Source organism: Myxine glutinosa, chromosome 2 (genome assembly GCF_964187855.1).
Source record: "Myxine glutinosa chromosome 2, kmMyxGlut1.1, whole genome shotgun sequence".
Lineage (NCBI taxonomy): Eukaryota > Metazoa > Chordata > Myxini > Myxiniformes > Myxinidae > Myxine > Myxine glutinosa.
The window spans coordinates 19,757,518-19,784,216 of NC_136262.1; the positions used below are offsets into that span (position 1 = coordinate 19,757,518).

Below are 26,699 nucleotides of genomic sequence, written 5' to 3' on the forward strand. Positions count from 1 at the left end.
CTGGGGAGGATAACCACGACTACAGGCGACCGTCCATTACGGTTTCATTACGATTGTCGGCGGGTGGTGGCGATTTTTCCAGTCGCCAGTAGTCGCCGACAAATCCGCCTATGTGTGACCTAGGCAATACTTTTGAGCGTGCCACACATTAAAGCTAATTCGTGAAAAAGCGTCCAAGTAGATGTTTGTCAGACGGCCAGATTCAGATTCCTGAGAAATGTTTACTCGATAAACAACCATCGAACCAATTGCGAGATAACAGGCAAATAAAAGGCTGCCAGCTCTTGGCCTCTTTATATATCTCATGAGATCTGAGCAGAAACTCAGCAAATGTCATGAGATATTCATCTATCTCAGGCTAAGAAGTATCTGATTCAGTGATATTGTGGTGGATACGATGACTCGCTGGCGCAGTGACATAATTCCGAGCACCAGTGGGTGTCGGCCACGCCCCAGGTGAGGCGTGGCCTCCGGATATACACGTGGGCTCGCAGCCCCGAGCAAGTCAGTGCTGATGAGTGAGCAACCAATAAAGAGCTCAAGTTAAACCCAAAGCGTTGTGACCTACCTTTGTTTAACGTGTGTGTGCCCAGCACCCCACACTGGTGACCCCACTGGTTCAGCCACTGCTGTTCCCTGTATGCGCCATGGCCATCAACGCTGTAGCGATCAAGCTCCCGGAGTTCTGGGAAACGCAAGCCGACGCCTGGTTTCTACAGGCCGAGGCCCAGTTCCAGCTCCGGGGCGTCACGGCGGACGACACGAGGTACTTTTACGTGGTCGCTGCCCTTGGGTCCGGCACGGCCGCTCGAGTCGTGTCCTTCCTCCGGCACCCGCCGGACGAGAGCAAGTACGCGGCGCTCAAGCGGCTTCTCCTCGACATGTTTGGCCTCACAGAGGCCGACCGCGCGGACCGTCTTTTGGACCTTCCCGTACTCAGCGACACACGACCGTCCGCCCGCATGGATTACATGCTGTCCATGCTCGGCGACGGCCACGTGGATTTCCTCTTCCGTGCGCTCTTCCTCCGCCAGCTACCTGTACAGGTGCGGCTCGCGCTCGCCGGTTCGACCATTACGGAACCGCGCGCCCTGGCCAGAGAGGCGGACAAGTTTTCACAGCCCACGACGCACGGCCAGCATATAGCACGGCCGTCGTGGATCCCGGCGCCACGCACGGCGCGAGTGGTTCAGATCGCCACGTAGCATGGCGTTCGGACCCTCCCGAATACGGCGTAGGTTTGGCGGATCGCCACGTGGCATGGCGTTCGGATCCTCCCGAACACGGCGTAGGTTTGGCGGATCCGCGCGTGGCCACCGCCACGCCCCGCCCACCACCGTCGTCACGACCGGCGTGACAACCACCACCGGGCCAGACCTGGTGCCAGTTCCATACCAGGTTTGGCCACAAGGCCAGGTCCTGTCGCCCGTCTTGTACTTTTGGCAGGTCGGGAAACGGCCAGGCCGGCGCTCGCTTCCTGCCATGAGCGTCGGCCATACGGGCAGCCTTCTGTTCATAACAGACACCTCCTCGGGTCGTCGCTTCCTGTGCGACACGGGAGCGCAGGTGAGTGTCCTCCCTGCCTCCGCGTCCGACAAGCAAGCTGAGGGCCGGGGCCCCGCTTTGCTTGCCGCCAACGGCACGCCCATCCGCACGTTCGGAAAGCGTTGTCTCTCGCTGCGGTTCGGGGGGCAGCACTTTGAGTGGACGTTCGTTACCGCTAGTGTCCCCATGGGCCTACTCGGAGCGGACTTCCTCTGTGCGCATGGGCTGCTGGTGGACGTGAGGCACAGACACCTTGTACAAGCTGAAACCTTCAGCTCGCTTGCTTGCGTGCTGAGCAGTTCGTTGAGCAGCTCCCTGGGCGGCTCACCGAGTGGCTCGCCAAGCGGCTTGCTGAGCGGTTCGGTCCCGGCGAGGTTGGTCTGCACGCTTCCGGCAGCGGACGAGTTCACCCGCCTCCTCGACAGTTTCCCGGCCCTCACACGGCCCACTTTCTCGGCGGTGGCCGTCAAGCACGGGGTGGAGCATCACATCCCCACCGTCGGGCCACCGGTCTACGCCCGGGCACGCCGCCTCGATCCGGCGAAGCTCGCCGTGGCGCAGGGGGAGTTCGCCACGCTGGAGCGACTGGGCATCGTCCGGCGCTCCAACAGCGCATGGGCATCGCCGCTGCACATTGTGCCCAAGCCCGGCGGCAGGTGGCGGCCGTGCGGATACTACCGCCGCCTCAACAATGCTACCACCCCCGACCGCTACCCGGTCCCTCACACCCAGGACTTTTCCACCCGGTTGGCGAAAATGTCCCTCTTCTCCAAGGTGGACCTCATCCGCGGATACCACCAGGTCCCCGTCAGGCCGGAGGACATACCGAAGACGGCCGTCATCACACCATTCGGCCTCTTCGAGTTTCTGTGGATGCCCTTCGGGTTGAAGAATGCGGCCCAGGCGTTCCAGCGGCTTATGGACAGCGTCTTGCGTGACCTGGACTTCGTGTACGTCTACCTGGATGACATCCTCGTCAAAAGCGCGTCCCGTGAGGAGCACCTCTGCCATCTCCGCACGCTCTTCGAACGCCTGGGCCGACATGGCCTGATCATCAACCCCGCCAAGTGCCGGTTCGGCATCACCAAAATCGACTTTTTGGGGCACCGCGTCACCATGCACGGGGCCATCCCCTTACCGGCCAAGGTGGAGGCGGTCAGGGGTTTTCCGCGCCCCCGCACGATCAAGGGGCTCCAGGAGTTCCTGGGCATGGTGAACTTTTATCACCGGTTCCTGCCCCGCATCGCCCAGCTCCTGCGCCCCCTGCACAGGGCCCTCCGGGGGAAGCCAGGCAAAGGCGACGTTGCCTGGACCGAGCCGATGGATGCGGCGTTCGCGGGCGCGAAGCTCGCCTTGGCTAACGCCACCATGCTTGCGCACCCGGCGCCCGATGCACCGATCGCCCTCACCACCGACGCGTCGGATTACGCGGTGGGTGCGGTGCACGAGCAATGGGTGAAGGGAGCTTGGCAGCCGCTGGCGTTTTTTAGCCGGCAGCTCCGCCCGCACGAACGGCGGTACAGTACCTTCGACCGCGAGCTGCTCGGGCTCCACCTGGCGGTCCGGCACTTCCGCCATCTGCTCGAGGGCCGCCCGTTCACGGCCTTCGTCGACCACAAGCCCCTGGTTTTCGCTATGGCCCAGGTCGCCGAGCCGTGGTCGGCCCGGCAGCAGCGTCACCTCTCGGCCGTGTTCGAGTACACGACGGACATCCGGCACGTCGCGGGGAAGGACAACCCAGTGGCGGATTGCCTTTCCCGGTCCGTCGCCCACGCGGTCCACCTCGGGATCGACTATGCCCGGATGGCGGCGGACCAGTCCGCCGACCCCGCCGTCCAGGCTTTTCAGACCGCCGTCACGGGACTCCGCGTCACCGAGGTACCGTTCGACGGCGCGGGCGCGGCCCTCTTGTGCGACGTCTCCCTCGGCCGGCCTCGCCCCATCGTGCCCGCCGGCTGGCAGCGCCGGGTTTTTGACGCCATCCATGGCCTGTCCCACCCGGACACGAAGGCCTCCCAAAAGCTGGTCGCCGACAAGTTCGTCTGGCATGGCCTCCGGAAAGCTGTCCGCGATTGGGCGAGGACGTGCCTCGCGTGCTAGCGCGCGAAGGTTCACCGCCACACCCAGGCCCCGCTGGCCCCGTTTACGGTGCCCGAACATCGGTTTGACCACGTTCACATGGACTTGGTGGGACCTCTGCCCCCCTTGCGGGGTTTCACCCACGTCCTCACAATGGTGGACCGCACCACCCGGTGGCCGGAGGCCGTGCCTTTGGCAGCAACGACGGCGGCGGACGTCGCGCAGGCGTTCATCGCCACTTGAGTTGCCCGGTTTGGCACCCCCTTGGACATCTCGTCCGACCGCAGCCCCCAGTTCACCTCGGAGCTCTGGGGGGCGGTAGCGCGGGGGCTTGGCGTCCAGCTGCACCGCACCACGGCCTACCACCCACAGGCCAACGGCCTGTGCGAGCGCTTCCATCGCGCCATGAAGGCCGCGCTCCGGGCCAGCCTCCGCGACGGCGGCTGGGTCGACAGGCTCCCCTGGGTGCTGCTGGGCCTCAGGACGGCGCCCAAGGACGACCTGCGTGCATCCACGGCGGAGTTGGTTTTCGGACAACCGCTGCGGGTGCCGGGCGAGTTCCTCCCCGACTCCACAGCACCATGGTCCGCGGTGCAGCAGCGCTCCGCCCTGCAGGAGACCGCCCGGAGGTTCGCCCCGGTGCCGACGGCGCACCACGGTTGCCCGCCAACGCACGTCCCCCCGGAGCTTCGCACGGCGGAGTACGTGTTCGTCCACCACGATGCCCACCGGACACCGCTGCGGCCCCCGTACGACGGGCCCTTCCGCGTGCTGTAGACCGGGGCGAAGCATTTCACCCTGGACATCGGCAGTACTCCTAACCGCGTCTCTGTGGACCGCCTCAAGCCGGCCCACCTCAACTTGGACCACCCCCCGCCAGCGGCCCTGCCCCCGCGTCGGGGCCGCCCCCCGGCGGGCGGACCCCCGGCACTGCCCAACCCCGCCGTCACGCCACCCCCCTGCCTTGCACCCATCCCAGATGCCAGATGGCATCCCGGCATCCCAGACGCCGCCAGCCGCCAGAGGGCACTTCGGCCGGGTCATCCGTTTGCCCCGCAAACTGACCCTTCAGGTGCGCGGGAATTCTGGGGGGACGCGTGTGGCGGACACGATGACTCGCTGGCGCAGTGACATAATTCCGAGCACCAGTGGGTGTCGGCCACGCCCCAGGTGAGGTGTGGCCTCCGGATATACACACGGGCTCGCAGCCCCGAGCAAGTCAGTGCTGATGAGTGAGCAACCAATAAAGAGCTAAAGTTAAACCCAAAGCGTTGTGGCCTACCTTTGTTTAACGTGTGTGTGCCCAGCACCCCACAATATCCCATTAATAAACCAATGAAAAATTACTCATGGGGCGACTTTTGACAAAAGAGAACAAAGTAGAATTGCACTCAGTGGAGCATCCTTTTGACCTCAAATTCTAGAATCTAGATGGTATTCATAGAATACTGTTATTGGGTAGAGGAATACATAGATGGAGGTAGATCTGTCTAGGTCGAATGCTCCGGGATGTCGCGATAGCTAGAACCCACTATGTACCTTTAAGTTAGTATGTGTAGGCGTATGCCGGGAAAATTGCGTGTGTGTTTCCTGTACGGTGACAGGAAGTGCTAAGTAGTCAGGGCGATAAGGGTAACTTTGAGTGTTTTCCCACCTCTGTGGTCAATCCAATGTCCCTTTTGGCACCGCACCTAGACAGTAGGAATTCATGGCCCTAGCGCAGTGCGCACCCACGCTAATCAATTCCCTTCCCTTTCACATCAATAACACAACACCAACCAAAACGGGCAGGCTGAGACACGCCCTGCCGAGACACGATGAAAAGGGGGCGGGTCATAGCGGAAGGCGGACCGATGGACGTCACGAGAGGACGGGAGGGAAGTGACGACACGAAGGAGAAGGAGAAGGAGAAGGAGAAGAAGAACAAGAAGAGTTCGGAGTTGGAAACGAGGCCTGCACTATCTCCATGCCACGCTCCCGAGCGAGCAAAGCTAAGAACGCACCACACACACACACACACACACACACACACACACCCCCCCCCCCCCCCCCCACTCTTTGTTCATTTCGTCGTTTGCCCTGCAGTTTGTTTAATAAGTCTGTCGCGTGGGCGTACTCCATATAGGGGCTTTAGAGCACCGTAGCACGGCATTTCTTTGTTCTTGGAACCGTTAATAAATCGTTGTATTATTTTCTGTATATTCTTGAACGCAGTTTTCCGTGTGATTTATTTAATTTGCAGCAGCATTGGAGACTCCCCGAGAACAGGTAAAACTGCAGGGGTCTTGCGCCACCCCTCCACCCCGCACAATTTTGTACAGCTTTCTATCCGAGTCCGCCATTGAGTTTTTGCCTCGAGAGCTAAGGCCCTCGCGATCGGCTTCCATGACCTCCTGATTTTCATCAAAGGCGGCCACAGGACAATACTTACCCTGCGCATTCAATTTGTTGCGAGCCAACTCTTCTGTTTTTGAATGTTTCTTTCTTTTTTTGATCCAATATGGCTGCCAGACCACATGAGCGATGACATCATAAATATATATGCTCTAATATAATTGTTGCATCGATCACGCTCAATACATTGAAAACTGATCAGACTAAGCGTTTTCCCTGTCGAATTATGACGTCATAATTATGGCACCAATGACGTCATCGTTAACAACACCTATTCCCCATATGGAGTTCTTCACAATGAGCCATGTTTCAATTTTTTCCATGTAGCGATTGTGGAGATATAGAGGTGCAACATTTTTCGGTTTTTCCAAGATGGCGCCTGTACCACATGACCCATGACGTCATGATTATCATTAGCATATTCTAAAGGACGAGGCGCTCTGATGGTGAAAATTTCATGTCCATCAGACCAACAGTTGCTGAAATTTTAAAAATAATGATCGGATGGATAGTGTTGAATTTGTCGAATTTTGACGTCATAACGAAGGCGCCGATGACATCATCATTAACCAAAACATCATCGCAACATCATTAACATATCTTATTCCCCATAGGGAGTTGACAATGAGCCAGGTCTCAATTTTTCCATGGAGTGGTTTCAGAGATATGGAGGTGCGAAGTTTTTCCAAGATGGCGCCTGTACCACGTCACTGATGACGTCATCATAATTATTAAAATAGTCTACACGAGGAGGAGCTCCTATGGTGAAAATTTCATGTCAATCAGACCAACGCTCGCTGAGAAAATGAATTTTTTAAATGCAGACACGTACGGCACACACGTACGTAACTGATTGCTTTACCCCACTTTTTGCTTCGCGAGCGCAGGGTAATAATTGGTGGTTGAATTCAGTGACCTGATATGCAAATTGTCTTCAAATTTTAAGTTAATCGGATGAAAATTGAGGATTTTAGAAATTAGGAAAAATAATATGGTTGACCTTTGGCCTATGTTGACCTTTTGGCCTATGTTGACCTCAAAAATAGTTGGTGGTTTAATTCAGTTAGCAGATATGTAAATCATATTCAAATTTTAAGTCAATCGGATGAAAATTGAGGATTTTAGAAATTTGAAAAAGAGTGGTTGACCTCTGGCCTATGTTGACCTTTTGACCTAATGACTTCAAAAATATATAGGATTTTGTCGGACCACAAACTCTACCATTTCGTGAAGTTTCGTGAAGATCCGTTTAAAATTGTGACCTGTTGGCAAGTATAATCAAAATAAAGACCAGTTACTGCACTGCAGTTACAAGAAGGAAGCCAGACATCTATATAATAATAGCGTAAGGACTCGACTTTGTTATCCCTTTTACGCCGCACCCAGTGACCCGATGCCCACGGCATTCATGGATTTACGATCTACGAACTGCGCTCTTTGTTTATCACGTACAGCCATACTCGAAAAATCTGAATTACCCGACGTTGGGGCCCAAAAGCATCCGATTAACTGCCGATACGACGCCATCTTATGACGCCATCGTATTGGCGTCTGCTGGGCGAAGGCGAAGCGAGCCGTCCGCTGATTGGACAGTCAAGTGGTGTGAACATGGGTGGTGTGAACCAAATGGTCTTTTTATTCCCTTGAACATTTTAAATTAGGATATATAAGGAAACGTCTTTATCGTCATTTTAATAAAGTTAAATGGAGTGACGTTGCGATACTCGGGGTGCGTTGCATAAATCCTCGTAACTCAGAGAGGTGTAGCAGGTGGCGAGACGTAAGGAAGCTTAAAGATAACGAGCTGAAAACAGACAAACGATATGTCAATCTCTTTCTACACCGAACGGCAATAAAAGTATGAGAGCGGGAAGGCATGGCCTGAGCACTTCGAGCAGAGAGGAGTGATTGGACTTAACTTAAAGAGAAAAAATTGGAGCTAAACGGAAGAAGAAGATCCCATGAGCGCTCCCCTATGCCATCCATAATGGTACACTCTATCCATACACCACATCCTCCCTTCCGTGGATGTTCCACGGGTTTCGGCTAGTTAACAATACACACATACACGACTACACGTACATAAACACACACACACACACACACACATACATACATACATGTACATATAAACGCACCAATACAAACAAACACACATACATAGATATATTATGTACTTGTAAAAGCTATTTTATATTTGAAGTTACTTGTACACCCACACACGATAGGAGCGGCAGAAAGGGTTATTCCTTTTTTATTTTAAGGTCTGCAGAAACTGCAGAAAGGTCTACCGCCCTCCCAAACCACACCCATCATTCCTGTCTGACTTCTCCTACTTTCTGACCCAGCTATGTTCCCTCTCCCCCTCAATCCTCCTCCTTGGTGATTTCAATATCCACATGGACTCCACTGACTCCACAATAACCACTGACTTCACTGATTTACTCACCTGCTTTAACCTCACTCAACATGTCGACTTTCCTACCCATATCCGTGGTCACATTTTGGATCTTGTCTGCTCCACTGGATTAAATTTGCACCATCTCTATGGTTCCGACCTCACCCTCTCTGACCACTTAGCCATCACTCTGACCATCAACATCCCCGCCCCAACACCAAGGCATTATCGCACAATCAACTTCCGTAAGCTAAACGCTCTTTCACCTACCTCATTCTCATCCACCCTCTCTGAAAAAATGTCCACTTCTCCCTTCATTGACCTCCACACCCCTTCCGACCTCACTGACTACTACAACCACACTCTCTCCTCCTGCCTTGACCAGCTTGCGCCTGTAAAAACCAAAACAGTTTCTTTCACCCATTCTGCTCCCTGGTTTACCCCTGAACTCCACCTGATGAAAACTCGTGCTCGCCAACTTGAAAGACTCCGCAATAAAACGGGTCTCACAGTTCACTCCCAAGCCTACAAGGACCACCTACAACACTACAAAGATGCCCTCTCCCGCGCCCGCTCTGCCTACTACTCTCAAATTATCCACTCTGGCTCCGGAAACCCAAAAGCACTCTTCTCGACAATAAACAAACTCCTCCGCCCCCTGAACACCACCACCCAGTCATTCACAGTAGACAACTGCATCTCCTTCCTCTCTGTCTTCCAACGCAAAATTGACAACATCTACAACAGCTTGACCACCGCCGCACCCGCTCCCCCTCCAACCACCTGCCCCCCCTTGTCCTGCCATCCCCTGTCTCGGTTCTCCCCAATCTCCCCCACTGACCTCTCTGAACTCCTCATAGGAATGAAAACTGCCACCTGCACTCTTGACCCCATCCCCTCCAGCTTTGTCAAAGCCTCCCTCCCTGCTCTCTCTCCACTTATCATTGCAACAATAAACTCCTCCCTGTCTACAGGCATCGTCCCACCTTCCCTCAAAATTGCTGCTGTTACCCCCATTCTAAAAAAACCTGGTCTAAACCCTGACACCCTAAACAACTTCAGACCCATCTCCAACCTACCCTTTCTGTCAAAAGTTTTGGAACGCGCTGTAGCCACTCAACTCAAACATCATCTCTCTGCCAATAACCTGTATGAAACATTCCAATCCGGATTCCGGTCCAACCACAGTACTGAAACTGCTCTCCTCAAAATCACCAACGACCTTCTCCTCTCCTCTGACGCTGGCAACCTCAACATTCTCGTCCTCCTCGACCTCAGCGCTGCCTTTGACACCATCGATCACACTATCCTCCTCACCCGACTTGAATCCACCTTTAACGTTACCGGCACTGCCCTCTCTTGGATTAAATCATACCTCTCTGACAGATGCCAGTTCATCTCCATCAATAACTGCAAATCCCCCACTGCTCCCCTCCCCCAAGGTGTCCCCCAAGGTTCAGTGCTTGGCCCCCTCCTCTTCATCCTTTACCTGTCCCCGCTCGGTCACTTAATCCGCCGTCATGGTCTCCAATTCCACTGCTTCGCCGATGACATCCAGCTTTTCATCTCCACCAAGTCCGTCTCCACCGACACCCACTCTATCCTGACAAACTGCATCACTGAAATAAAATCCTGGCTTCAAATCAACTTCCTCAAGCTTAACTGTGATAAATCTGAAATAATCATCATTGGCCCAAAAACGCTCACAAAATCCACCCATAACTTTGCCCTCAACATCGACGGTATCCCAGTATCCACCTCCCCTCACATCCGGAATCTTGGCGTCATCTTTGACAAAACCCTTTCCTTCGACAAATACACTAAACAGATCACAAAGTCAGCCTTCTTTCACCTGAAAAACATTGCCCGTCTCCGCTCATCCCTCTCCTCCACGGCTGCAGAAACCCTCATCCACGCCTTCATCACCTCCCGTCTGGACTACTGCAATAGCCTCCTCTATGGTTCACCCTCAAAAATCACCAATAAACTCCAATACATTCAGAACTCCGCTGCCCGTCTACTCACCCATTCCCGGACCCGTGACCACATCACCCCCGTCCTTTACAAGCTTCACTGGCTCCCCATCCCCCAGAGAATCCAGTACAAAATCCTCCTCTTGACATACAAAGCCCTCCATAACCTGGCCCCATCCTACCTGGCTGACCTCCTCTCCAGACACACTCCCACCCGCAACCTCCGCTCTGCTGGTACCAACCTCCTGACCCCCTCCATCCGGACCAAATTCAGATCCTGGGGGGACAGGGCCTTCTCCATCGCTGCTCCCACCCTCTGGAACTCACTACCTCACACCATCAGAGACTCCTACTCACTCACCACATTCAAAACATCACTAAAGACCCACCTGTTCAACACTGCATTCAACATTCAACCCACAGCATTTAACCCCTGACTATCTCTTCTCCTTCTCCCTCCTTTTGCTTTAAATATTTCCCTATTGATTCTTGTCTTTTTGCAATTGTTGTTTTCATGTATTGTTATGCATTATGTTTGCCACTCTGTCAAAGCGCCTTTGGGCTTCTGGAAAAGCGCTATACAAAATAAATGAATTATTATTATTATTATTATTATTCCTCTTTGGGGTATATAGATTACAGTCGATCTATGGTCGGGTCTCAAGAACATTGGGTGTGTGTTCATTTACGAAGTTTCTTGTGGAGAGATCGTCAAGTGGTTTAAGCATTCAAGCAAGCATCCATTCAAAACTGTTGAGGAATGGCTATCTTGGCAAGCGCTAGCTAGCTGCATGGTAAATGAGCACAACCTCCTTTTTACCACAACATGGTAAATGAGCACTTCCTCCCTTTCAGTTTCGTGTTAAACAGCAGGAGCGAGTTTGAAAAGTTCACTCCGAAAAACGCCACGTCAGCGCCAGGACCCAGGAAGGGTCATGTTATTCAACCATCCCTTGTGGGGTATATAGAGTACAGTAGATCTTTGCTCAGTTCTGTAAGTAAAACTTACCTCACGGGTGTCTGGATTCCTCCAAATTATTTTATTTCGTGTTATAAAAAGCATTAGCGACTGTTTAAAAAGCTAATCATACGTGTTTGTGGTTTATAATCGTTTTACCTCTTGTGGAGGCCGTTGGGCCTTTGCTCCCACGAAAACGCCATGATAAGCTATTTATAAACATTGACTCGACGTTTGTTCAAGGAGGAAAAACACCTTGGGGTAGGTGGGATATTAATGGGATTAATATTGTTTTGTAATATTAATATTACGCTATTATCGTTAGTTTTGTTATTCGAAACGGCCTTGGAAAAACGCCACGATAAAGCTAACTAAATATGGCTATACACCTCAACACACAACCCATTGACGGCAATGGCAGGGAAAACCCGCTCGGGGGAGAAATCCCCCTTGGGGAGGGGGGCAAATGAATGCGCTACAACCTTCATTTATGTAACCTTTCATCATCCTGTCAAGTTTGGTTAAACCACAGATTGGATAAGTAAGGACAGAATGTATTGGCATCAAAAATTCATCAGACAGACATGAATGGCGTATTTCAGTTTGATGATAACCTTAACCTATAAGCAGATGACTGGTTTTCCAACTGCCCGGATCATCAGCTGGGCACCGTTTTTCATCGAGGTTTCGATCCTTTCAGCCCATAACCTCTCCAAACGGCGGGTCCACAACCCTGGCTACCCAGAACCTCTCCAAACAGCGGGTCCACAACCCTGGCTACCCAGAACCTCTCCAAACAGCGGGTCCACAACCCTGGCTACCTAGAACCTCTCCAAACGGCGGGTCCACAACCCTGATCGCAGGTCCACATCAGTAGATTACTCAACATCAATGGACCCACATCCTCAAAGTTGTGTCCAGACAGTTAAACACAGAAATGCAATATCCTTATTCAAACTTATATAATTACTCCTTTTATTTAAAGTAGTAACACAAACTAATAACTTAAATCATAAATCACTTTATATAACGATATACTAAGCAATAAATACTCCACCCGACAGACATGAACGTAGAGCAGCAATTGTCCATTACACAGAACCTGCATCCAACCTTCGACTCAAACTACCATTCAAATATTCAAACTATCATCGACAACCGATTCGATCACGCTTCCCTGCGTATCCTAGCAACCACAAACCAATCACATTAATGCTAACTTATAATACATTTTATACATATTATTTTAACCTAAATACCTCCATTATTTAATACTTATATCAAATGCAATGCAAGAGGAGCTTGTTTACATGAAAACCAACCAAACTTAAACAAAAGGTGACGATGGAGTCGTCATTCTCACAACACCTGATCAAACATTCAGCCAAATATCCTCGATTTAACATGATGGAAAATACATTCTCAACTCATTCCACAAAATCATCCTTTACTGAACAAATTCTTGCAAATCTAAGCAACTGAGATGAGAAGACATTGTAACCCATTTTAATTGGTACATTGCCACCAGGAAAGGTGTTCAAGACTACAGGGAAACTGAAATCGTCAACTTTATGATACACACTCGTACTACGGCCATCCTGTCCAACTCTAACTAACGCGTCCAGGTATGCAGCAATTACCACTCTTGTTTGCACTCAGACACTCTGGATAAATCTTGTGAAGCAGCCTAAGCTTATAAGTGAACACACACACGCACAAACACACACACACACACACACACACACACACACGCACATACACACACATACACACATACACACATACACACATACACACACGCACATACACACACATCCACACATACACACATACACACATACACACATCCACATACACACACACATACAAACACACACACACACACACACACACATCCACACATACACACACACATACAAACACACATACACACATACACACATCCACACATCCACATACACAAACACATACAAACACACACACACACACACACACACACACACACATCCACACATACACACACACATACAAACACACATACACACATACACACATACACACATCCACATACACAAACACATACAAACACACACACACACACACACACACACACACATCCACACATACACACACACACACACACACACACACACACACACACACACACACACACACACACACACACACACATCCACACATACACACACACACACACACACACACACACACACACACACATCCACACATACACATACACACACACATACACAAACACACACAAACACACACACACACACACATACACAAACACATACAAACACACACACACACACACACACACACACACATACACACACACACACACACACACACACATTTGTTTTTGCCAAGTAATAAAGGGTTAAGTAGATAGATCCCCTCACATGCAAATTTTTCTCAGGTGATTTTTTGCCTTTGCTTTTCATTCTGCTCATCGACTGGAAAGACGATAGAAAACACTACTATGTAACATCAAGTAACAAGTAAAGAAGGGTTCTATTAAAACAAAACATCTGAGCGGCAGATGATGAACAATCGTCACAAAGCAATCGATTCCATATTTGTAAGTGACCGAAAGTCCTTTTTCTTTTCCAAGCCCTTGATCACAAAAAAACCGTTTGCCTTTGTTCTTGGTTGTTCAATGCTCTTCTTGTTGATTTAACAATGGATGGAAATCCTTGAACCTCGAACAAGAACCCAAGACAACTTCACTGCATGCACTTCCTTCACATTCATCACTCTCTATCACTCATCCTTGTTTTCTAAACTTCCGGAACAGCACAAAGGGTTCTATTTAATCACAGCTATCTAATCGTCCAACACTTTCTAAAATCCAAACTCATCCCTCCACTCCTAATCCCCCCATCACCCATCCCTTTCAAATCTCGCCCTTGCCCCTCCCCTCCCAAACTCCCCCTTCACCCCTCCCCTACTAAACTCCCTCCTCACCCCTCCCCTACTAAACTCCCCCCTCACCCCTCCCCTACTAAACTCCCCCCTCACCCCTCCCCTCCCAAACTCCCCCCTCACCCCTCCCCTACTAAACTCCCCCTTCACCCCTCCCCTACTAAACTCCCCCCTCACCCCTCCCCTACTAAACTCCCCCCTCACCCCTCCCCTACTAAACTCCCCCCTCACCCCTCCCCTCCCAAACTCCCCCCTCACCCCTCCCCTACTAAACTCCCCCTTCACCCCTCCCCTACTAAACTCCCTCCTCACCCCTCCCCTACTAAACTCCCACCTCACCCCTCCCCTACTAAACTCCCCCCTCACCCCTCCCCTCCCAAACTCCCCCCTCAATCCTCCCCTTCAAATCTCCCCACCCTCCTTTTTTTCTCCAATTCTCCCCTCTCTCCCCTCCTCCTCAAAGCATCCTCCCTGCTTCCTCTCCCTTCCAACTCCCAATTCCACCTCCTCCAACCTTCTTCCTCGCTCTGCCCCCCCCCCTCCCCCCTCAAACAACACCTCACTGTGCCTCACCCAATCACCATCAAACCTTTTGTCCTCCTCATCATTCCCTTTCTCCTAGCTCTTCTGAAATCTCTGACACACTATCAACAGCTCTCTCTACCTCCTCCTCCTCCTCCTCTTCCACATCTTACGCTACCCCTGCCCTCCCCTGTCCTGTATCCGATGCTCCCCCTTCCTCTTCATTAACGGTATGGACCTCAAACATCCGGGGCCTTCACTCAAACCTGATTGATCTCTCCATACAGGTTGCTTCTGACAAACCAGACGTGATCTGCTTAACAGAAACTTTCCTCCTTCAAGATGTCTCTGATTCCTTAATATCCCTCCCTGGTTACTCCCTCCTCCGGTATGATAGGTCTGAGCCTCGTCCTGGACGTGGGGTTGCTATCTTTATCAAAAACTCTCTTCCTCACTCTCCCTGCACTGCCCTCTCTCCACCTCACCCCCATATGGCATTATTTCAACTGAAACATTATTTCAATCTTGCTCTTACACGAGCCTCGATCTTGTATACAAAAAAACAAAACAAAAAAAAAACTGTTTTCCTTTAGTGCCCACAAGCAATGCTTTTGTCTCAATGGAACGCTTTCTTCCGCTACATCCTTTGAAGCAGGCACACAGTCTTATTGTCCCCCGTCGCACCGCGGAGCAAAAGGGGGACTATGGTTTTCCCCTCCGTCCGTCCGTCCATGCGTGCGTGTGTACGTGCGTGCATAAGCAAAGGACCGCATTCGAATTTGGTGTGTGGGTGCAACCCACGTCAAAATCCAAGATGGCCACCGCCATGTATGTCTGACGCCATGTATGTCTGAACCTTGTGAGCGGAATATCTTGAAAAATAAGCGAATTACCAACTTCTAATTTGGTGTGTGGGTGTACCTCGGCATAAGGAAGAACGCTATTGAAAATTGGGTCGCCACGTCAAAATCCAAGATGGCCTCCACCATATATATGTCTGAACCTTGTGAGCGAAATCTCTTGAAAAATAAACGAACTACTAACGTGTAATCTGGTGTGTGGGTGTATCTAGGCATAAGGGAGAACGCTATTGAAAATTGGGTCGCCACGTCAAAATCCAAGATGGCCGCCTTGCGTCTTCCACTTTGTCACCTCGCATCACTTCACCGACGGGGGACCTAGGCGTAACGCTTGTTTGAATCTTATATCAACCTTTAGTTGTGACTTCCCCTCCGCAACCACCTCCTGTTTGTTTGTGTTGTTGTACCATCCTTCAAACAGTGATGACTCCATCTGCATCTCTCCAACACAACATGGAATAACATTTAACTAATCGTCGCAATTCTCTATTCCTCACATGTGGTGTGTTGGTACCTTTCTCAACCAGCCATGGCACCTCAGCAAAGGACTTCTGTGACTCCATGAGACTGACTCAATCTGTGAGCTTTCCAACCTGGATTTCTCCCAAAAGGCAAATCCTCTCTTCTGGACTTGGTGATGGCAAACTTCCCTGCAAATGCTTACTGTTCTTCCTCTGCTCCAATTGGTTGATCCTATCTTGATTGTGAGCATCAACATCTCTTTGCCTATTCTCAGAGAGCTTCCTCAACGTCGTCGAGTCTAGGAGTTCATTCGGGCAGATCGGCAGGGCCATCTCTTCTCTGGGAATGGCCTCAAGATATCTGCCATCCCTGATGCATGGGAATTATTCCAAAGAAGACCTGCTCTTATTCTGGTCCATTATACACTGAATCCTGTGGTGAGGCAGTTGCCTTGAAACAATTGCCCCTCTTCCTGGAAAGCAAACCCGACCAAAGGCGATCTCACATTATTTCATAAAGCCCACAACAAGTATATGTGTCCACTCTCAGGAGAGTCAGGAAAGGGCATCTGTCCAACCTCAAGAATGAAATTTCAAACTCGTCTCCCTCCTCTAAATCCTGGGATCACCTGTTATGTCCCTGGTTAATGCTGCCCTTCCATACCTTCCCTCTCTTCAAATGGCACCACAGCCGGCTCGACGCATGAGAAGGCCGAATGCCTCAATTCTGTGTTTGCTTTCAAATCCTGTGTTCCTATCCCCTTTCTCTCTACACCCAACCTACCCAGTCATAACCAACTGCTCCTGCGCTTTGTGTTGTTTGCACCTGAGAAGGAGGAGAAGTTCCCGGCAAACCTTGACTCTGATACCTCAACTGGACTTGACAGCATCAGCTCACATGTCCTAAAAATCAGCTCTGTACTTGCTCTTGCACATCCTCTTTCTACTTTAGTTACCCTGGTATTTGCCTTTGGTCATCATCACAGGTGTTCCCCATCATTTCAGATCATCCCTCATCCAAAATCATGATATGTTCTACCCCCATGAACTCTCTCCAAACACATCTCTTTCCGAGTTTCCAGTTTTCCTTCCTGAGTGTTTGCTCCTGTATCCATCTTATCCACCCCATGCATCCTCCACATACCCTTCATTCTTCCCCACATCCCTTATTTATCCAAGCCTTCCTCTATTTTGTTCCTCAGCTCTGCTGTTGGTGTGTTTCCCTCCTCTCAGCTGTTACTTTTGTTCTGTTACTTCCTGATCCATTATAAGTTCTACCGCCTCCACGGGTCTCTACTGTATACAACAAGGATGAAATTCTTCTTCCCAATCTCAAACATTTCATTGAACAAAAGGTTTTTTTTCTTCTTATTTTGAAGTAACGTCCATTCTCCGTCTAAGATGACTCACATCAAAGATCCGTTCCCTTGAGCTCACTGAACGTCCTCTTGATCATGCACGGGCCCTTCTGCTTTCTTCATACTAAAATACGCCATTTGTGTCTGTCTGATGAATTTTTGACGCCAATACATTCTGTCGCTACTTATCCAATCTCAACCAAACTTGACAGGATGACGAAGGGTTACACAATAAAGGTTATAGCGCATTCATTTGCCCCCCCCCCACCCCAAGGGGGGTTTCTCCCCCTGAGTGGGTTTTCCCACCATTGCCATCAATGGGGTTGCACGTTGAGGTGTATATCAATGTTAAATTAGCTTTATCGTGGCATATTTCCAAAGAAGATTTATCGTGGCGTTTTTCGAAAGATGCTTTTAATAACAAAATTAATGATAATCGCGTATTATTAATGTTATTACAAAACAATATTAATACTAATAATGTCCCATTTCCCCAAGGCATTTTTCCTGTAGTAATTACGTGTATAAATAGCTTATAGTTATAACGGCGTTTCTGTGGGAGCAACGGCTTCTGCACAACACACACAACATGCATTTTAAGGCCATTTTCCCTACTAGAACGGGGGTTAGCCTTGCGGGCCCCATAACAATGTTCTCCATTTTGCCCTATTTTCTGCATCTCCCCTTGTTAACCCCCTTGCCCGCATTTCTTCTTCCACCATCTTTAGCCAAGTCTTTCTCGGTCTTCCCCATCCTCTACTTCCTTCTACATTCATTTCCATCACTCTTCTCAACCAGTCACTTTCATCCTTCCTCAACACATGACCAAACCATCTCAACCTGTTCCTCTTGACAGCAGCAATCACAGGCAATATTCCCATCATTTTTCGCAATTCATCGTTTGTCTTCCTCTCTCTCAACGATACTCCACACATCCACTGAACCATTCGCATTTCCACCCTTTCCAGCCTTCGTTGCTGCTCTACTTTCATTACCCATGTCTCGCTCCCATAAATCATAACGCTTCTCACACATGCAGCATACACCTTTCCCTTCAGCTTCAACGACACTCCCCTCCTCATCAGCACGCCACTCAGTTCCCGAAACTTCTTCCATGCACATCTCGCTCTAGCAACCGTTGCCGAGTCTGATCCAATGCAGTCGCTAATGCATTGTTTTTAAACAGTCGCTACTGCTCTTTATAACACTAAATTAAGAAATTTGGAGGAATCCCGACATCCATGAAGTAAGATTTATTTGCAGAACTGAGCGAAGATCTACGTTACTCTATATAACCCACAAATGGTGGGTTAATAACATGGCCCTTTCTGCCGCTACCGTGGCAGAAACTTTTGAAAGCGAACTTTTGTAGCGAACTACGTTCGTAGCGAACTTTTGAAACTCGCTCCTGCTGTTTCATACGAAACTGAAGGGAGAATCTCGGGTTGTGCTCATTTACCAAGCAGCTAGCTAGCGCTTGCCAAGCCAGCCTTTCCTTAACGGTTATGAATGGAGTGTTTGCTCAAATGCTTAAACCACTTGGCGATCTCTCGTCAAGAAACTTGGCAAATGAACACACACCCAATGTTCTTGAGACCCGTCCATAGATCGACTGTAATCTATTTACCCCAAAGAGGAATGACCCTTCCGGCCCCTCCCGTAGTCTTTGGGTGTACTAGTATCCGTTAAGTACGATTTTCTTCAAACTTAATCTGTCAGCAATCATTTGCATCCACTCCGCAAAAGACTTTCTTTGCATTTTCAGTTCATTTTTGAGTAACAGGCTAAGCCGTTCTGGATTAGTGAATGACTGAACACAGAGGAGTCAACAAAAATCCTCAACACCATCAACAACTCTTGAGAAAAGGATGAGCAAATGGTGTTGCTTTGTCTTCAATGGAAACTGGTTGGTCACGTCTTTCTTTTTCACCTTCTTTCCGGTCTCGCCCCTGTTCTTCTCTCTGCCATCTGCAAACCCGCAGCAATGCATAGGATTATGTTTGCTGAACCCAGTACCCAGTTTTACTTTCACCCGTGAACTATCAAGGATGCTTCTTCGTGGTGGTTTTACCACCCACCCCAAGTCAGGGGCCATGCATTCCCAATTATTCCCTGCTGCCCGTATTCATCAGGTCACGGGCAGAGCGCCAATCGGTCCCCATGGACAGGCTCTTTCCCTCTCTGTCTTTCAAACTCTGTCATGGCTTTGACTTCTTGAAGGCGGGGGTACACCATCCTGGATGTGGGAAGATCTCTGGGTTGCTCCTGCGAGATCGATAAGCTGTCTCCATGCCGCGGGCTTGGTCGAGAGAACTGTCTGGGGCTATGCAACAACAACGACAACAACTACCTGTGTACTTGTTTGTCTCCCTTTTTTCTCTCTTTCATTGGACGCATTCCTGTATATGTCCAAGCCTGTTCTGTCTTTGTCCCACGCCCCTCCGACAACGTCAGAGACAAGGACATTAAAATGATCTCCAACCGATCATCCGTCCATGTAGTTTTGTATTCGCCATATTTCAAAAGTATAGTTGAACATTTAACTTTCATGTTGCATATATCGATTCCTCATGACATTATTTCCACCTGATTAGATCAGGCCTGTGATTGGTTGAATTATGTTGCCATGGCAACCATCTGGGTAACTTGGCTTGTGTACACGATATTTCAAAAACCGTTTTAAGACTTATCTTTTATATGACACAGATCTATTCCTCATACCACCCAAAAGGTAGGGGACCTCGAGTATCCGCTCCTTGTGATTCTCTTTTCATTTGTCCTTCCCAGGCCCTCCAGTTCTCTGCTAACTTAAATCAGTTACAAAACCTCCTTTTAAAATTATGTTGTCCAGTTATATAAATAAATGTTTTATTTTACTCGGCCTACATCTCTCACTTAGCCAATTTTGGCCAAATCCGTCCATAACTCTTTGAGATATCCTGCTCAAACACGGACTGTCAGACTAACAGACGTGGGTGAAAACACAACCTTCATCCACCTTGGGTGGCAGAGGTAACGAGTAGGCTTACATCTCCCACGAGCAATTACCGCACACAGTAGTTGCCCCAATGCGAATCTGCATTTCCAGTATTAATCAGCCAGTTGCCTGGTAGGGGGAAACTTTAACCCCTCATTCATCATTGTCAACCTTTGACCCCTTTTGGAGCTTGTCCTAAGGTGGTTGTTGTTGTTTTTTGACGATATTGAATTTTTACCCAAATTTTTCTTCCGTTTGCCCAGAGTGAATGTCAGATGTGTTGATGATGGGGATTAGAGTGCAATCTCACCCAACAGCGTTCTTTTTAACCGACGTGATGCCATCGGCTCGGAGAGCTTCCTGCACGCCGCGGAGACCTGGGATTTGCATTTGCCATTTCCTTTCATGACAAGGTGATGGAAGCCATGAGCACAGTCAATGCTCTGTCCTTTCCACATCAGCTCACAGGATAGGTGGTCGGGCTGTTGTTGGAAAGAGCGGGAGGGACGGATGGAGGCGTGTCCGGGTGTGTGGGGGTTGGGGATGGGGATGAGGGGAAGACTGGATATGACCTAAGGAAACAAAACCAGAAAAACTCAGATTAAGGATATATATATATATATCTCCTGTGTTGCTGGGAAGGCAATGGCAAACCACCCAATGCAACCTTTGCAAAGAAATTGCCAAGAAACCACAAATAGTGCTTCACAGAAAGATGCTGCATCATGGAGCATGCCAAACTTTCCGATCAATATGAATCTCATGAGGGACACCTGTTCGCATATTATTGTTTGTGAGTTAAAATATCCCACTGAATATTTTGCAAGTGTGAGGGCATTGTGTTCTGGTACACTGAAAAAATATTAAATTACTCAAATATGATTGTCTCATATATGGTGGCACAACATATATCATTCATTCATACGGGACTCGGTAGAGAGTATACCTCCACCTGGCTGAACAGGTTATGTTTTGTGTTCCACTGATAGGCCAGATCTGGATTCGGACCGGAACCAAAATTGAATCGCTTGTTCTCATCACCTACCTAACTCCACCAAGTTTTGTTATAACTCGTCTATAACTTTTTAGAATATCGTGATATTTATCGTTTTTGGCCCTGTCACTCAATGATGAAGAATCACTTTTTTTTAATCCGGTTTAGTTGCAGATTTTTACCAAATTCGAATCAATTCGTCTTTGTCACACACCCAACCTGTCCATCAAAGTTTCATCTGAAACTGTCCACAGCCTTTTGAGATATTGTGCTATATATCGTGTGTGTGTGTGTGTGTGTGTGTATGTGCGTGTGTGTGTGTCTGCGTGTGTGTGCGCCTGCGTGTGTGCGCCTGCGTGTGTGTGCCTGCGAGTGTGTTTGTGCGAGTGTGTGTGTGTGTGTGTGTGTGTGTGTGTGTGTGTGTGTGTGTGTGTGTGTGTGTGTGTGCGCCTGCGTGTGTGCGCCTGCGTGTGTGTGCCTGCGAGTGTGTGTGTGTGTGTGTGTGTGTGTGTGTGTGTGTGTGTGTGTGTTTCTGTGTGTCATGTTTTTTGTGGAGTTATACTGCAGCTTTCTGATGTAAAATGTGATACACAAAAATGATCATTATGATCCCCTAAGTTTATTCGGCTCATTAACTATAAAAACTCTAGAAGAATTCTCATGTTTCTAAACACACCAGGTTAAGGTGTATAGAGCAGCTTAATAGGTGATTCCACAGCATGGCATTTTAATTACAAAATATACAACAAAAAAAATAATAACATTGTAACAAAGAATATATTAATTAATACTAATAATATTAACAACAAGAAATATGTTGTGCATGTCTCGATACTTGCGAAATCCCTAAAATAAGTTGTTGGCCAAACATGACCTGAAAAAGAATTGGTGGTTGAATTCAGTGCCCAGATATGCAAATCCTCCTAAAATTTCAAGTCAATCGGATGAAAATTGAGGACTTTAGAAATTTGGGCTATGTTGTCCTTTAGGCCAATGATGACCTTTAGGCCTTTGTTGACCTTTTGACCTATGTTGAACTTTTGGCCTATTAGTCTAGTAGGAAGACTAGGTCCCCCTGCACCCCCCGGAGATATACTTATAATCAGTGTTTCTAGATTGGAAAAAATGTGTAGAAAATGACTAGCTATGGCCCCAAGCTGAAAAAATGTCCCACATACCATTTTTATGCAAATTACTGCTGCAAATTTTATGCAAAATTATGCAAATTTTATGCAAATTTTTGATGAGGAGTAGAGTTGAGGGGTCTTTGAGGGCTTCATCGAGGTGCTCTCGGTTGCAAGACTGGGTCATTCTGAGAAGCACAGCAGGGTCAGAGATCATGATGTTCTCCTCCTCAGTGAATCTCTCCATCAACAGCCTCTCCATTGCCTCACACACTGTTTTGAGGCAAAAGAGGGACTTTGCGTAGGCCTTTCCACTGAGAACACCTTTGAGAGATCCACTTGTTACTAGTTGTGCCTCAAAGAGAATCTCTGCATATCCAGAACCACGCATCTTGTGTCCAGTGAGCATCCCGATGTAGTTCATGGATGTGTGGAAGGGTCCAATCGTTACTACATGACTAGCAAATTCATTTGGCCAGCGCCAGATGATGGGAAGGGCTTTCATGCAGACACCCAGATCAAATGTATTCAGGACCCATCTCTGACCCACCTCAGCAGTTGCTGCCTCGGAACGCTTCAGTAGCTCACGAACAACTGCGTTGTCTGTGATCGGTTGGTGGATAGGCGTGCAGTAGTCGACTGTTGATTTGCTGGGTGGGGGAGAACCAGTTGCAGAGGTGAAACCCCCTAGCCCAGGCACAGGCTGCAGGCCACAGCTTCCGATGTATCTGATGAAGAGCCAGATGTAGTACTCTTGCATCGTAGTGGCATAGACTGTGTCATTCTCTGCTGGCGGTGTGAATGATGAGCCTTCAGGGAACTTCGGGCCAACGCGAGTAAAGTGCAAGGGTGGGAGAGTTTTTGGTGTGTCGACCTTCAGGCTACGCTGTTGTGACCTATTGATGGTAGGTAGCATTCGGTCCTTGCTGCTCTCGAACCCGGGCTTGACCTCCTGCACCATGATTCCTCCAGCACTGTTTACAATGTTGCTGCCGTGCACACTGGTAGTGGTTTTATTCAAGTTGTCCCACTCACAGTGGAATACAAGGTTGCCCTCTCCTGTCACAATTTGTGGTGTACGATAAGTTGAGACTTCATCCAGGACCTTGGCGAGAGCAGTTTCCAACTCCAAGGCGAAATCGTAGCTCTCAGAGTGTCCAAGCCTGTGTAGTATTGTGGTGAGCTGTTTGCTTCGGAACAGGTGCCTTACAGTCACACAGAGGAGAATGTGCTTTGGTAACTTCCATTTTCCATCTGACACTGCACGGCACAGATCTTGTCCAATGGAGAAGACCAGACGCTTCACCTTTTCTGTCTCGATGCCCTCCTTGCCAGTCATTAGCACGCTGAGAAAGCGGACAAGGTCTGGAGGTAGGATGTCTTCAGGATTGAGCTCCATGTCTTCAGCTGTTGGTGGCCATGGTTGGTCTTTACACTCTCTGAAAGCCTGTAGAATACCCTGGCGAAGTTGGAGGGCAACATTTTGGTTCTTGTTTGTGCTTCCGAGTGTGAATGCTCGTGCGAGAGCATTGGAAACTGTTATGTTTGAGCTGTGCACAAGCCAGAAAGAAATGACATCACATTTGTCATGATCAACCTTCGTGAAGTGGATATGCTCCTTGATTGGGTCATTCTGTAGGCGTTTCAGTAGTTTCTCTGACCGATAATTTGAGTTCTCATATCCATTCAGTTTCAGTTCCTCGACATAGAGCAAGCGCAAGGAAGAAAGCTGTAGAACTTTATTCTGCTGGATGACCTGGGTTTGAATGTGTTCCAGTACTGAGTTGAATGCCTTTTCATGGGCGGCTGACATGCAAGCCTGCTCCTTTGGTGCTTCGGCTCTGTGAATCGCACGCTCATAGTTGTAGAATGCTGTGCGGAAAGCTTTAAAACATGACGGATGGTGTTTGGCCTCACATGCAAAGAGGTCTTTGTTTTTCACCTTTCGATGGAGTCGATAGAGACCCATTTTCTCAGCCCGTGTTTCGATTTGCTCCCATGCATTTTCTTTGTTTTTAAAGGATGGGAAGGTTGTAGGCCTCTCAGTATTGCGATGAGCATCTTTGGTCTCAACTTTCTCACAAAATATACACTCTGGCGGGAAGATGGGTTCAGCAGAACCTCCTGGTTTACGAGGAGAGTGATGCCATGATGAGGTTGATGGCTCTGGTTCTGTATCATCTCCCAGACGATGAAAGTGGCGGACAAAGTGCTTATAACACTTGCTGTGATATCCTACTCTTTCTAGGTCATCAGGAAGAGTTGCCGGGATCTGATCACATACTGATTGCATACGACATGGGGAGTCATGCGGTTGGTTGAGACGTCTATCCCGGATCTTTTGAAGCAGTTGCAGTTTTTCTGAAGCAGATCCTTTAATTTTACGGAGGGGCGTGAAATCCCCATGATCAGACATGGATGGTACATGAAGGATGCATGTAGGAGGAGAGCTTTGGGCTGCAGGTTCTACACTCCGTTTTCTTTTGGGCATGCTTGCTGTCGATGTCTACCATCACTGTTAAATGACAAATAAGAAATCACGAATGATGTTAAAAGTGCCTGTGAAAGGAGGCTCTGAGTTTTCAGTGAGGTAACAGAGGTTCTGAGTCATGTTCTACACTAGGGTACTTTTTAGCTGACTAAACCATGTTTAGTGGCATCAAAAGTGCTAATAGCTAAAACATCTAAATTCTTCCACACTAACGTTAGCTATCTAGGCCAATGAAACATTGTGCTAAGTTACTGTAGCTAGCTCAGCTGTCGTGCCTCTTTCTGGTTCAATTCATATACAGAAGTCAACAGATATGTCTCATGTTTGGCATTAACAAAAGTTTAAGTTACACCGACATTAGGAACATACTGTACATAGATGAGGCTAGCTTTAACGTTAGCTAACATGGTGCTAGCTGGCTCAGCTGTTATTCTGCCTGTTTATGATTTCATGCAGAAACTGAAGTCAAGAGTGTGAGTAACATTATAGTTAGCATCTTACCTGGCTAGATTGGAGGATGAATACCAAGAACAACACACAGATGGAATGGAAGACTGAACTTTCAACTGAGGTATTCAATAACATCAACGTTACCAATTGATACGAGCGCGCGACATTACCAATTGATACGAGCGCGCGAGCGCGCATGTTACATGGATGGAAATGTAAAATGGCAGCTATAGCAGCACTAATTTGGATCTCTAGTCTGTCATTTCTGCACTGTGATTGGATAACATAAAAAAATATGTTTGGGAGTTAACAGCAGGAGTTGGTAGATTTTACGTGGGCTGGGTGAGAAACCTTTAAATAAGCAAGTGAAAATCTCTCGCAATACAAAGTCAATGGTGGGAAGAAAAGTTGAGTGGTACCAATGTTACTGCCAATGTCCCGCCCCTATGCAAGACTCAGGAGCATCTTGTTGACATTTAACCTTGAAAATACCTGGGTTTAGACCCCTTATGTACCATGTTAAGTTATCTGCAGTATTAACGTATCCTTATCATTTGTAAAACTGATTATTTTGTAATTACAGCATTAATATGCATACTAGTATACCATAGACACATGTAATCATGTTATGAATAGTTCTATCATGATCTATGCCCTTCAAAACATGGGTCTAGACACCTTCATTTTTCAATTATCTGCAATATTGGCTGAGATATGTCAAAAATCGTTTTTTTGATAATGGCAGCAGTAATTTGCATAAAAATGGTATGTGGGACATTTTTTCAGCTTGGGGCCATAGCTAGTCATTTTCTACACATTTTTTCCAATCTATAAACACTGATTAGAAGTATATCTCCGGGGGGTGCAGCGGGACCTAGTCTTCCTACTAGACTATATGTTGACCTCAAAAATACTCAGTGGTTGAATTGTGTGACCAGATATGCGAATCCTCTTAAAATTTCAAGTCAATCGGATGAAAATTGAGGATTTTAGAAATCTGGCCTATGTTGACCTTTTGGCCTACGTTGACCTAAAATGTAATTGATGGTTGAATTCAGTGACCAGATATGTAAATCCTCTTCAAATTTCAAGTCAATGGGATGAAAATTAAGGATCTTAGAAACTTGACAGTTTGTGACCTTTGGCCTTTGTTGACCTATTGACCTTTT

At 48.5% G+C, this 26,699-nt stretch overlaps 1 protein-coding gene across 1 annotated transcript in view; it reads right to left on the reverse strand.

The window, feature by feature from the left end:
- Nucleotides 1-26,269, reverse strand: part of LOC144891009 (uncharacterized) — a 580,316-nt gene extending 554,047 nt beyond the window's left edge. Inside the window, exon 1 of the mRNA XM_078773015.1 lies at nt 23,140-26,269. Coding sequence (XP_078629141.1) covers nt 23,140-25,080 — 1,941 coding nt within the window. The 5' untranslated portion in view covers nt 25,081-26,269. The remainder of the gene's footprint in view (nt 1-23,139) is intronic.
- Nucleotides 26,270-26,699: the final 430 nt, after the last annotated feature.